The 14730-nt window shown below is 44.8% G+C and overlaps 1 protein-coding gene across 1 annotated transcript in view; it reads right to left on the bottom strand.

The window, feature by feature from the left end:
* Window positions 1-124: 124 nt before the first annotated feature.
* Window positions 125-14730, bottom strand: part of znrf1 (zinc and ring finger 1) — a 35704-nt gene continuing 21098 nt past the window's right edge. Inside the window, exons 2-5 of the mRNA XM_041837236.2 lie at window positions 10447-10542; window positions 5020-5125; window positions 3237-3325; window positions 125-2079 (exon numbers count right to left, since the gene is read on the bottom strand). Coding sequence (XP_041693170.1) covers window positions 3268-3325; window positions 5020-5125; window positions 10447-10542 — 260 coding nt within the window. The 3' untranslated portion in view covers window positions 125-2079; window positions 3237-3267. The remainder of the gene's footprint in view (window positions 2080-3236; window positions 3326-5019; window positions 5126-10446; window positions 10543-14730) is intronic.

Below are 14730 nucleotides of genomic sequence, written 5' to 3'. Positions count from 1 at the left end.
AGCTGATGCCTTGAAATAAGGTGAACACAATAACTAAATGATAAGCATTTACACACCATTTCTTGAGTAGATTTGTTAAACTTAACATTTTAGGCCTGAATCTAGTTAAGGAAATGACATGAAGAAACATGTTTATTTTTTATTATTATTATATTTATCATTACTCATCCCACAGATTGCACATCAAAATCATCAGACAAGTAGTTGGTACCTCAAACAGGCATCCATTCACATCCTTGGAAAAAAATCATCAAAATACATTAACTAAATAAAGCAAGAAATGAAGGTATGGCCCTTTTTAGAGTGTTGGGCAGGGCTACAGTTAGCAGGAGACGTTAAGTTCTATATTTTATATCATAACTGACTAGTAGTCTGTCTCCCCTGTGTTCCTCGTTCAGTCTGAGAAGCTAGGTGGTTGTCTGCTTGCTTAATGAATGGTTTTTGAAGTGCCCTCACAGGTATGAAGCAGATAACCCTGCAAAAATACTATTCTCTACATTTCACTCTTAGCACAAATGGAAAAAATATTCACCCGTTTGTTCAGCTTTGTTTGTTTTTTCTTCCAGAATCATCATTCTGTTATTCTTTATTCTTCAGAATGCCTCTAATGTATAATGTGAGTTTTCTGACAGATTTGGAAAAACAAATCTTGTTAAATGTGAATAAATAAGTTGTAACCCCAGAATAGCTCTACAATGTGACTGCCATGTTTGGGTTGATGGGTCATGAACACCTCCAGTACAATAAGTCACATCAGCCAACACAACCAGAGGACATGACCTAATTCAGCAGAAAGCATATGGGGCACAGACAGTCTCTTAGGCCAAGAGGCATCACACATACACATGAACACACTCAAGGCCCTTACAGGGAAATGACTCATTCTGATCAGTGTCTCCCCATCACAGCAAAAACCTGGCAGACAAAAATAAGGACAGAGTATGTCATGGTGATTTTCTGTAACTGTAAACATTAGCGAAATAAAGGGAGAAATGATACATTCACACAGGGAAAATGGACATCTAGATTGTAAACGTTTCAAACACAGACAAACACATAGTATTGTCTCAGACTTCTATTTTACCCTTTATCCAATCAGGCTCTCACACTACAGAGCATCACCCCAACCACACCACAGGTATGGTGACTGACATCATCCTCACCGCCCCAGCACATAGAAGAACGTAAACCAACGAACCCCAACTGTCCCCCACAACACACAAGCACACACCACCAAGTGTAAACGACATACCCCCTCCACACACAGAACAAGTGTAGTTTGACTGGCATCTTCAGTGCCCCAACACATATAGAAGCATAAGCTACACCCCTGACACCTCCCACACACACACACAACACAAACAGAAACAGAAACAGAAACCTACACAGACAGACCCTGCCTGTCCCACCAATACTGCACCTCACGCACCACTACTCCACTTTAAAGTGAAGACTTAAGAGAAGCACATGTGACTCCAGCTAATGAGTGGTTGGGTGCTGTAACTCCGGTGACTGGGGGGGGGGAAGCCTTCTATCGCATGTTCAGACAACGTCCTGGGAGTCAACCTTTCCCTGGCACACAGGGTGCATCCAGCCCAATCCTTCCTCTTCATCTTTCTCTTCATCCTCCTCTGTCTCTTCCTGGTGAAGGCCATGGGAGGGCTGGATCCAGATGAGTGACAGGGACCCAGGCAGGGCCAGACTCTGGAGGCAGAATAGAGGGCAGAGCAGGGCGCCAGACCCCCGGAAGAGCCCAGGGCATGTGGTGGGGTGACTGGCTGGCTGGCTGGGGGGGGGGGGACAAGCGGCCTGGTGAGGCAGTTTGACTGGAGGGATGGTCAGCCTGGTTGGGCTGACAGAGGGCCTCGACTGTCAGTTCGCAGTCTCTAGGGCTGGAGGAGAGGGGGCAGGGAGGAGGGGCACTCTGTAATGCATGTGGAAGTGACAGTATTGGCTTGATGGTTCTTCTTTTGGTTCAGTTTGCTAGGAATTTTCTTGATAGATTGATAGGTTTTTTGATTGTTTAATTGTTTTGGTTACTTCAGTGTCCAGATATCCATGGTTGGACCATAAAGTGCCCTGAGAGATAAAGAGGTTATTTTAAATGCATAATTCACGATTACAGAATGCTATAATTTCATACCGACTGAGAATGTTAGTTTTATTCAGGGTGGTTATACTGTACATGTATGTGTGCATAAGTATGCATTATGCAGTGCATCTACACTGAGTTAACCAAACATTAGGAACACCTTCCTAATATTGAGTTGCACAATTCGTCAGGGCATGGACTCTACAAGGTGTCAAAAGCGTTCCACAGGGATGCTGGCCCATGTTGACTCCAATGCTTCCCACAGTTGTGTCAAGTTGGCTGGATGTCCTTTGGGTGGTGGACCATTCTTGATACACACGGGAAACTGTTGAGCGTGAAACACAGCACCATTGCAGTTCTTGGCACACTCAAACCGGTGCGCCTGGCACCTACTACCATACCCCGTTCAAAGACACTTAAATATTTTGTCTTGCCCATTCACCCTGTGAATGGCACACATACACATTTTACATTACATTTACATTTTAGTCATTTAGCAGATGCTCTTATCCAGAGCGACTTACAGTTAGTGAATACATATATATATATTTTTTTTCATACTGGTCCCCCGTGGGAATTGAACCCACAACCCTGGCGTTGCAAACACCATGCTCTATCAACTGAGCTACATCCCTGCCGGCCATTCCCTCCCCTACCCTGGACAACGCTAGGCCAATTGTGCGCTGCCCATGAGTCTCCCGGTCGCGGCCGGCTGTGACAGAGCCTGGATTCGAACCAGGATCTCTAGTGGCACAGCTAGCACTGCGATGCAGTGCCTTAGACCACTGCGCCACTCGGGAGACTACACAATCCATGTCTCAATTGTCTCAAGGCTTAAAAATCCTTCTTTAACCTGTCTCCTCCCCTTCATCTACACTGATTTGAAGTTGATTTAACAAGTGACATCAATAAGGGAGCATACCTTTCACCTGGATTCACCTGGTCAGGCTATGTCATGGAAAGAGCAGGTTTTCTTAATGTTTTGTACACTCAGTGTATATGTTAGTGAGCTATTTTGAGAGCATGTTCTCATCATATTACTACTACCTAGTGACACTGAGTGAGTGTCCTATTTGGATCATAATGTTCTTGTAAGCATCTCCTGTCCCCAGTCTCCTGTGTGGAAGAGAGGAGATGCTCTCACCTTGAAGGAGTAGTAGGAGCACAAAGGTCAGTCAGTCTGAAGGATGCTCAGGGCAGGACCGATTAATCTCAAACCAGGAGTCTATACAGCTGGAGAGGAAGAGGAGAGAGGACACCACCATGAATGCATATATCTCTCTGGCCTCAGTTACGGTACATCACTGAGGCCTAAATGTATTGCCCCACTGAGTATAATTAATCTAGTGGTCATTTCAGGCTGTGTGAGCCTGTGTGCGTAGTGTACAGTGCATTTGGAAAGTATTCAGACCCCTTGACATTTTCCACATTTTATAACGTTACAGCCTTATTCTAAAATGGATTAAATAATTTATTCCCCTAATCAATCTACACACAATACCTCAATGACGAAGGCGAGAACAGGTTTTTAGAATTTTTTGCAAATTTATAAAAAAATATATAAAACAGATTCCTTATTTACATTAGTATTCAGACCCTTTGCTATGACACTCGAAATTGAGCTCAGGTGCATCCTGTTTCCATTGATCATCCTTGAGATGTTTCTAAAACTTGATTGGAGTCCACCTGTGGTAAATTCAATTGATTGGACATGATTTGGAAAGGCACATATAAGGTCCCAAGGTTGACAGTGCATGTCAGAGAAAAAATCAAGCTATGAGATCGAAGGAATTATCCCTAGAGCTCTGAGACAGGATTGTGTCGAGGCACAGATCTGGGGAATGGTTTGGCCGCCAGCCAAACTGAGCAATCGGGGGAGAAGGGTCTTGGTCACTCCACCAATCAGGCCTTTATGGTAGAATGGCCAGACGGAAGCCACTCCTCAGTAAAAGGCGCATGACAGCCCGTTTGGAGTTTGCCAAAAGGCACCTAAAGGACTCTCAGACCATGAAAAACAAGATTTTCTGGTCTGATGAAACCAAGATTGAACTCTTTGGCCTGAATGCCAAGCGTCACGTCTGGAGGAAACCTGGCACCATCCCTACGGTGAAGCATGGTGGTGGCAGCATGTGGGTATGTTTTTCAGCGGCAGGGACTGGGAGACTAGTCAAGATCGAAGGAAAGATGAACGGAGCAAAGTACTGAGAGATCCTTGATGAAAACCTGCTCCAGGGCGCTCAGGACCTCAGACTGGGGCAAAGGTTCACCTTCCAACAGGACAACGCAGGAGTGGCTTCGGGACAAGTCTGAATGTCCTTCAGTGGCCCAGCCAGAGCTCGGACTTGAATCCGATCAAACATCTCTGGAGAGACCTGAAAATAGCTGTGCAGCGCCACTCCCCATCCAACCTGACAGAGCTTGAAAGGATCTGCAGAGAAGAATGAGAGAAACTCCCCAAATACAGGTGTGCCAAGCTTGTAGTGTCATACCCAAGAAGACTTGAGGCTGTAATCGCTGCTTCAACAAAATACTGAGTAAAAGATCTCAAATATCACATTTACATAAGTATTACGTTTTTTATTTTGTTTAGATTTGCTAATATTTCTAAAAACCTTTTTGCTTTGTCATTATGGGGTATTGTGTGTAGATTGATGAGGGGGAAAAAACAATTGAATCCATTTTAGAATAAGGCTGTAACGTAACAAAATGTGGAAAAAGTAAAGGGGTCTGACTGAATACTTTCCGAATGCACTGTACAGTCCGGACCAGGAGTTGAGGCTGAGTGTGCATCAAATGGCACCCTATTCCCTATGGTGCACGACTTTTGACCAGAGCCCTATGTGCCCTAGTCAAAAGTAGTGCACTATATAGGGAATAGGGTGTCATTTGAGATGCAGCCTGAGAGCTTAGTCGTACCTCAACCTCACCTTTTGTGATAGATGCAGAGACAAGGCAGTCTGGCGATGGTGTCTCCTTGCTGCAGCTCCTCCAGACAGATCACACATTCCCCGGCATCCCTCGCTAGCACGTCATCTGGGACACACACACACAGGCAGACACATGCACACAGACGCACACAGGAAGTCAGGCACACACACAAACACATGCACACACACAAAAGAAAGCAAGACAACTGTGAGTGGCAATGACACATCACATCGTACCAAATTTGAAATAGCGAAGGCAGTGTGTCACTGCCACAAGAACAAAACTAAATCAGTAAAACACTGGAGACTATTCCACTACAGCAACAATAGAACAGAAACACCAGAATAGAACAGGGCAAAAGAAACGCAGCTGTGCACTCTGCTATTCAGGTGGAAGAGCATCCAGTCAGTGCGTCAGAGGAGAGGGAGGACCAGGCCTGGTCTGGTTGCTGCTGTGTAAAACAAACAGCAGGGGGCACCATTGAGCACAGTCTGGTCTGGACCAACACTACCAGAGAAGAGGTGGTGAAGCGAGAGGGTCCACTCCCGTCAAAATCTGCCCACGCGGGAATACAGCGATAAGCAGACCGCCTGCCTACCCGCCCTTTGGGACAGCGACTCCTATTTTTAGAGGGGAGACACGACCGTCTCACACAGTATACACACAGTATCTCTGACAACTCACTGATGCAGGGTTTTACCGGCTTACACCGTGCCAACACATCATTGTTTGGCTTCTAGACCCCACATGGCTCACAGTTACTGTCTCTGTGCAGAGGCAGACGGTACACGAACCAGGAGACTGTGTTGCTGTGTGTGTGTGTATGAGCTGTTACTGGAAACATCCAGTCATTTGTTCAGCAAGGTAATGATCAGCAGGATATGACACGTTAGCTCATACCTCAACAGTGAGTCACTGAAACACACATGTTGCAACAGCCAGTGTTCTTAGAATAAGACATGGTGGATTCCAGTAAAACCTAGTTTTAATTTAACAGGAAATGCTGAACTGCAGAGTGCCAGAACCGAGTAGGAGACCAGACCACATCCTGTTACAGCAACTCACTACTTTCCCTGGAAACACTTGTGTGTGTGTGTGTGTGTGTGTGTATGCGTGTGCACATCTTTCTTGTCATGACTGTTTTGTTTGAGTGAGTGTGTGGTTTTAAAACAAAGGGTAGACTTAAGCAATAAGGCCCGAGGGGGTGTGGTGTATGGCTAATATATATCATGGCTAAGGGCTGTTCTTAGGCACGACATGAAGCGGAGTGCCTTATTGCTTTTATAAACTGGTTACCAACATACACTGAGTATACCAAACATTAGGAACACATTCCTAATATTGAGTTATCAACAGCCTCAATTCTTCGGGGCATGGTGTCTACAAGGTGTCAAACAGTTCCACAGGGATGCTGGCCCATGTTGACTCCAATACATCCCACAGTTGTGTCAAGTTAGCTGGATATCATTTGTGGTGGTGGTGGAGCATTCTTGATACACACAGGAAACTGTTGAGCGTGAAAAACCCAGCAGCGTTGCCGTTCTTGACACAAACCAGTGTGCCTGGCACCTACAACCATACCCTGTTCAAAGGCACTTTCTTTGTCTTGCCCATTCACCCCCTGAATGGCACACACACAATCCATGTCTCAATTGTTTCAACACTTAAAAATCCTTATTTAACCTGTCTCCCCCCCTTCATCTACACTGATTGAAGTGTAATTAACAAGTGATATCAATAAGGGATCATCGCTTTCACCTGGATTCACCTGGTCAGTCTATGCCATGGAAAGAGCATGTTTTGTATACTCAGTGTATATAGAACAGTAAACAAGTATATTTGCGTCATACCCGTGGTATATTGTCTGATATGCACATGGCTGTAATTCTGTTTTAGCCAATCAGCATCACGGACCCAAACTACCCAGTTTATAAAAGGGGATGGTGAGGTGAACGTGATGCTCTGAACCTCTGGTAGTCCATTCAAATCATTCAAGGAAGTGAAGGTTATGTTTTTAAATGACCCTTAATGAAACGTTTGGTTAGGTTTGGTCACTGGGTGAATACAGTATTAGAACAAAGGAAAGCGGGAGGAGGAGGGATGAGAGACGAGGGAGGGAATGTGGGGAAGCTAAGGTGAAGGGAGGAGAAGACAGCGTGAGATGGAGTGAGACAGACAGAAGACATATGCTCTGAATGTAAATCAGCTTAGCTGGCTGCCCAGTCCCATCAACCCTCTGCCTCCCCCTCCTTCTCCACCCCTCACCCCCTCTCTCCTCCAACATCCTCAATCTCGAAAACTGGTCCTCATTAAATTCATACACAGCTGTTCCCCTTCCACACTCCTGTGATAGAACAATAAGCACCCCCTCCTCCTCCCCCCGTCTCACCTCCTGCTCCTTAGCTTGTTATCCTCTTAGGAGCTATGGCTTCAGCGGCTCGCTTCGCATTATGCCAGCCTGCCAGCCAGCCAGCCAGCCAGCCTGCCAGCCTGCCAGCCAGCCAGCCAGAGGGAGGGAGTGTGCATGTTTGTGTGCATGCAATGTTGTGTACATGGGGGAATTTAGGTCTAGGTCTTCAGACTGCAATGTACAGTGCAGTATACTGTATATGTCTATATATTTGTGTCTGTGTGTATCCATTATTATTTGTGTTAAGTTGTTTAATTCTTGTGGTTAGTTAGGTATTATGTTTTATGCTTGTGTATGTGTGTGTGTGTGTTTTCTAGGAATCTATGGGTGTTTGTGAGTTGGTTTTTGAGTGAGTGAATGTGACACTGTTTTAGTGGAAATGTGAGTTGGAGAGTGAAGGATAGGTATACCCAGTCCACGTGAGCTGACCACTGTGTTTTTTTTGGGCTACGACATTGCATGATGATATTTTAATACTTGTGGTTAAATATAGCCCTTGAAGAGAGACCGAGAGGAGAGTTGGAGGGAGAGAGAGAGAGAGAGAGTGAGAGAGGAGAGAGAAAGAGTTTGGCTTTTACAGCACAGGTGATGGCTGCCTGCTAGTTTGGAGGACATACAGAGACAGAAAGGGAAGCAAGCCATGCTTGAGAAAGCCATAAAAGAAAAGTACTTTAGTCCTATTTGATGTGTTTGGGAAAAATGCCAAATCTCCGTTGGCAATATACTGTATGCAAATGACACTGAGTGGGAAAGGAGTTTATCTGTGAAATATAAATGAATAATTCAATAACGTCTAGATATTACACTGTCTCTTACCATTGATGGCGGACGGTGCTGTTTTTGACCAATATTAATGCACTTCTATTTCTGTATTAGCTGGGTGTCACCCCTTTGTTCATCCCATAGCAGTATCAATACCGGCTGGGGTGGACAGGAGTTCACGGGTAAAAGCACAATTAAAGACCACTGGGTAAACCACCCAAATAATGTGTGGCATTTCTAACCATTAACCAATATCACAATGTCAATCTTGCTGGCCAGATACCCACACCTCACCCAACCCACACAAACACACACTGTATGGATCTTCTATCTCATTATTATAGACACACACAACTCTGTAGCTGCTCCACAAACAGAAACACAGTAAGGATACAGACAGACACACACACATTTATCACTGCCACTGCGGGCAGGGTGTGTGTGTGTGTGTGTGTGTGTGTGTGTGTGTGTGTGTGTGTGTGTGTGTGTGTGTGTGTGTGTGTGTGTGTGTGTGTAGGTATATTGGCCATGCAGAGAGATCTGCTGATGTGTGACAGGCAGCGGGCCCAGCTGATTGACAATGGACCACAGAGCATTCTGGGAAATAAGATAAGCCGCAGTCCTGTCCCTATGTGTCACTAACTCAGGGGATTGCAGAGGAGAAACAGACAGGGATAGAGAGAGAGAGGAAGAGGGAAAAAGAGGAAGAGATGGAGAGGGGGAGAGAAAGTAAATGTGTCAGAAATACAAATTGACAGGGCAGTTGAAAAACAACCCAAAAAATGAGAGATTGCTCTTCTTTGTCCTCTTACTCTTTATCAGCCATCTCTGTATCACTCTCCATACTCTTCCATCCTTCTCAGTCACTCTCTGTACTATTCCATCCTTCTCAGTCACTCTCCATACTATTCCATCCTTCTCAGTCACTCTCCGTTCTCTTCCATCCATCCCAGTCACTCTGTACTATTCCATCCATCCCAGTCACTCTCCATACTATTCCATCCTTCTCAGTCACTCTCCGTACTCTTCCATCCATCCCAGTCACTCTGTACTACTCCATCCATCCCAGTCACTCTCCATACTATTCTATCCTTCTCAGTCACTCTCTGTACTCTTCCATCCTTCTCAGTCACTCTCCGTACTCTTCCATCCATCCCAGTCACTCTCTGTACTATTCCATCCATCCCAGTCACTCTCTGTACTATTCCACCCATCCCAGTCAGTTTCTCTCTCCTTTTGCTCCTCACTATCTCAATCTGTTTCTACCCCTGTTCCTTTTCAGCCCCTCATCTGTCACCCTCTCCCTCTGTGTCCTGACAGACCTGGCTTTAAATGAGCCCCAGAAAGCAGACTGGTGATACGTGACACGTAGCCCACAGGGTCACCTTCAGCCCCAGACAGACCGTAACAGAAAGCGGTCACTCAAACAGGTAGCAGTCAGTCAGTCACTCACAGGGGTGACTAAGGCTGCAGGCAGCTATCTCAGCCAGCCACTCTGTCAATCACACAACCTGGAACCAGGCCAGCACACAGTGTCACGGGAAAAGAACAGCAGACAGGCACCCATAATGCCCTGGGAAAGCTGATTGTCTACCTGAATCGACTCTGAACATATACCTGGCTTGACTCCCTGAACATACATATGTACCTAGCTGACACTCTGAACATTTAACTGTCTCTCCTACAATCTGAGCATACTGATTACACATTAACCAAAACCAATTACAGAGCTAATGGCATACATACACTATGTATTTGGCTACTGTATGGTGCATGTAGATCAGGTTTTTCTTGTTTAGATACTGTGATTACTAAAGTACAAGCAGCTCAAGCCATTGATACAGAAATACAGGATTCTATTTCTATGGCTTCAGTCTGCATTGGACAATTCTGAACTATCATATCGAGGCATGTCTGCAGACAGACAGACAGACAGACAGTAGTAATATGGAGAGAATCAATGGAGGGAATAACACACTGCCGTGACCCCAGCTCTGGTACTAGGCAGATGGGTCATATAGAGTTCACATCTACATTCCCACAGTCACAGCCAGCATCGACATAGTAAGAGATAGGGGAGAGAGAGCATCATAGGAGAGGGGGATGAGAGGCTACGTGAGCAAGAGAGAGACAAAGGGATAATGAGAAGAATGCAGAGATTCAGAGGAGGAAAAGTGGCAAACAAGAGGGGAGAGAAGGAGAGATAAAGCACAGGATATAGGGTCTGGGGAGAGGTAGAGGAAGGGTGTCTCACCATTATAGGACAGGCGGGGCTTGCTTAGACACATGATGAAGTGCACCTCCATCTCATTGGACGCCACAGACTTGGAGCAGACAGGACACTTGAACCCTGTGGAGAACGAGGTTAGACTTTAGTATAAGCACGTTACACTGGCTCTCTGGCGCTCAAAGCAACCATCCAATTTACAACAGTGAATAAGTGAAACAAATGATCCTAGATTATTACAAACCAGTGTTCCCAACTAGAATAGGGGCACCACAAACATTGGCATCGACCATGTAGTCACACTGAATCACTCTGTCTGTCTATCTGTCTGTCTGTCTTTTCTAGTCAGTGCCCTTGTGACAATGTGATACAGACCTGTCCCTTATTAATCATGTAATAAAAAATGTATAATATGTAAAAATGTTGAATGTTTACCTGCATATGGAAAGGGACTGCAGATGGAAATTAGCTGTGTTGCAAAATCTGGTGAGACATAGTATGTTGTCCCTGACTAATAAACTAAGCAATTTTTAAAACTGTGTTGATACAATTCTGGCACATAGAGTGAGTCATTAAACACATACTGTATATCCCATCCCAAATAGCAGACATGACTTATGGCAAAGCCCTATTTTAGCTATCTCTCTTACGATGTTTGGTTTCAGCTTTGTGCATACAACAGCATTAGCAAAGCACATAACAGGAGATTACATCAATTCCTGCCGTCGCTCTCTATCCAGCCACGAGTTGAGTTTTGCATCATGAGCTCTCAATACTGCTTAAACACAGACACCAATAGTGTTCAGCTGGCTGCACCCAACACTTTACATTTACCCAGATACCATGAACATAGACACCAGGGCAGTGTCCCAAATGACACCCTTTCCCTATATAGTACACTACTTTGGAATATAGTGTGCCATTTGGGACACAACCCAGTAGTGTTTAGATGGCTGCGGCACCAAATCCTTTACATTTATTTACACAGTTACCATCCCAGATCCCACAGCGCTGGGCTGGACTTGCCAGTCTTTTAATGAACAATAGCAGGCCATTATCACGTTGGCCATGAAACCACTGAGTCCAGGGACCACGCTGTCCTGTGTGTGCAGCATGGCCAGAAATGAGCTCAGCCATGCCAAAATCAGCTTGTTTTTGGTCCAATTATAACTATGCACGTATAAAGATGTTGCTATTCATTCATACTGGTAGTATATGACTGTGTTATTCCTCATTACTAGTTAGTTATACATGTGATGTTTTAGAAATGGTATATGTGCCGCTGGGAAAGCAGTGAGCAGAATGTGTCCTCCTTCTGTATTTTCTCTTTATTCAGTAGAGGGAGGGACAGCATCAACGTGTCAGTGGTGGGATTCGTACCTATATCGCTAATATCAATATGTTCTTGGGAGACTGCAGCAGTACTGCTACTCCACGCTCCCGCACCAGAATGTGTGTTTAGTGTTTTAAGTCAGGGTCTACATTTTGTTTTTATTGGGGGGGGTTTGGGGGGGGGTAGATCAGCTTTAATATTACAGATAGATTGTAACTTCCATCAATATAATTGTCTCCCGATTGGCGCAGTGGTCTAAGGCACTGCATCGCAGTGCTAGCTGTGCCACTAGAGATCCTGGTTCGACTCCAGGCTCTGTCGTAGCCGGCCGCGACCGGGAGACCCATGGGGCGGCGCACAAATTGGCCCAGCGTCGTCCAGGGTAGGGGAGGGAATGGCCGGCAGGGATGTAGCTCAGTTGGTAGAGCATGGCGTTTGCAATGCCAGGGTTGTGGGTTTGATTCCCACGGGGGGCCAGTATATATATATTTTTTAATAATAATAATAATAATAACTTAACTGTAAGTCGCTCTGGATAAGAGCGTCTGCTAAATGACTAAAATGTAAAATGTAAATGTCTGCGTCACTTCCAATCCCCCATATGTTTTATTTTCTCGAAAAATATATATATATATACACACACTACCGTTCAAAAGTTTGGCTATTGTAGCTGGAAACGGCTGATTTTTAATGGAATATCTACATAGGCGTACAGAGGCCCATTATCAGCAACCATCAGTCCTGTGTTCCAATGGCACGTTGTGTTTGCTAATCCAAGTTGATCATTTTAAAAGGCTAATTGATCATTAGAAAATCCTTTTGCAATTATGTTAGCACAGCTGAAAACTGTTGTGCTGATTAAAGAAGCAATAAAACTGGCCTTCTTGAGACTAGTTGAGTATCTGGAGCATCAGCAATTGTGGGTTCGATTACAGGCTCAAAATGGCCAGAAACAAACAACTTTCTTCTGAAACTCGTCAGTCTATTCTTGTTCTGAGAAATGAAGGCTATTCCATGCGAGAAATTGCCAAGAAACTGAAGATCTCGTACAACTCCCTTCACAGAACAGAGCAAACTGGCTCTAACCAGAATAGAAAGAGGAGTGGGAGGCCCCGGTGCACAACTGAGCAAGAGCACAATAATTATATTTTGTTTGTTTTTACTCCTGAACTTCCTCTACCCTCAAACTCCGATCATTTTCATGATGTCCATTCGGTTTGCTTCTAATGCCATATCTTTCTAACTGTGCTCTTTCACAAAAGCTCTCAACCTATAACCTATATACAGTGGGGAGAACAAGTATTTGATACACTGCCAATTTTGCAGGTTTTCCTACTTACAAAGCATGTAGAGGTCTGTAATTTTTATCATAGGTACACTTCAACTGTGAGAGACGGAATCAAAAAAATCCAGAAAATCACATTGTATGATTTTTAAGTAATTAATTTGCATGACATAAGTATTTGATACATCAGAAAAGCAGAACATAATATTTGGTACAGAAACCTGTGTTTGCAATTACAGATATCATACGTTTCCTGTAGGTCTTGACCAGGTTTGCACACACTGCAGCAGGGATTTTGGCCCACTCCTCCATACAGACCTTCTCCAGATCCTTCAGGTTTCGGGGCTGTCGCTGGGCAATACGGACTTTCAGCTCCCTCCAAAGATTTTCTATTGGGTTCAGGTCTGGAGACTGGCTAGGCCACTCCAGGACCTTGAGATGCTTCTTACAGAGCCACTCCTTAGTTGCCCTGGCTGTGTGTTTCGGGTCGTTGTCATGCTGGAAGACCCAGCCACGACCCATCTTCAATGCTCTTACTGAGGGAAGGAGGTTATTGGCCAAGATCTCGCGATACATGGCCCCATCCATCCTCCCCTCAATACGGTGCAGTCGTCCTGTCCCCTTTGCAGAAAAGCATCCCCAAAGAATGATGTTTCCACCTCCATGCTTCACGGTTGGGATGGTGTTCTTGGGGTTGTACTCATCCTTCTTCTTCCTCCAAACACGGCGAGTGGAGTTTAGACCAGAAAGCTCTATTTTTGTCTCATCAGACCACATGACGTTCTCCCATTCCTCCTCTGGATCATCCAGATGGTCATTGGCAAACTTCAGACGGGCCTGGACATGCGCTGGCTTGAGCAGGGGGACCTTGCGTGCGCTGCAGGATTTTAATCCATGACGGCGTAGTGTGTTACTAATGGTTTTCTTTGAGACTGTGGTCCCAGCTCTCTTCAGGTCATTGACCAAGTCCTGCCGTGTAGTTCTGGGCTGATCCCTCACCTTCCTCATGATCATTGATGCCCCACGAGGTGAGATCTTGCATGGAGCCCCAGACCGAGGTTGATTGACCGTCATCTTGAACTTCTTCCATTTTCTAATAATTGCGCCAACAGTTGTTGCCTTCTCACCAAGCTGCTTGCCTATTGTCCTGTAGCCCATCCCAGCCTTGTGCAGGCCATTGTGGAGAGGTTGGAGTCTGTTTGATTGAGTGTGTGGACAGGTGTCTTTTATACAGGTAACGAGTTCAAACAGGTGCAGTTAATACAGGTAATGAGTGGAGAACAGGAGGGCTTCTTAAAGAAAAACTAACAGGTCTGTGAGAGCCGGAATTCTTACTGGTTGGTAGGTGATCAAATACTTATGTCATGCAATAAAATGCAAATGAATTACTTAAAAATCATACAACGTGATTTTCTGGATTTTTATTTTAGATTCTGTCTCTCACAGTTGAAGTGTACCTATGATAAAAATTACAGACCTCTACATGCTTTGTAAGTAGGAAAACCTGCAAAATCGGCAGTGTATCAAATACTTGTTCTCCCCACTGTACTTATTATGGACACAGTATGCTTTACATTAGTTATCTTGTTGTTATTAGTTGTTGTTAGTTGTTATTAGTCCCATCCTTCAGCTCCCCTCAACACCTCCCATCTATCTCTTAACACCATCCATATTGGATTTCTATTTGCCATAT

The sequence above is a fragment of the Coregonus clupeaformis genome, chromosome 19, assembly GCF_020615455.1.
Source record: "Coregonus clupeaformis isolate EN_2021a chromosome 19, ASM2061545v1, whole genome shotgun sequence".
Taxonomy (NCBI): domain Eukaryota; kingdom Metazoa; phylum Chordata; class Actinopteri; order Salmoniformes; family Salmonidae; genus Coregonus; species Coregonus clupeaformis.
The sequence above is the reverse complement of the archived record's forward strand: the minus strand, read 5'-3'. Positions and strand labels throughout refer to the sequence as shown.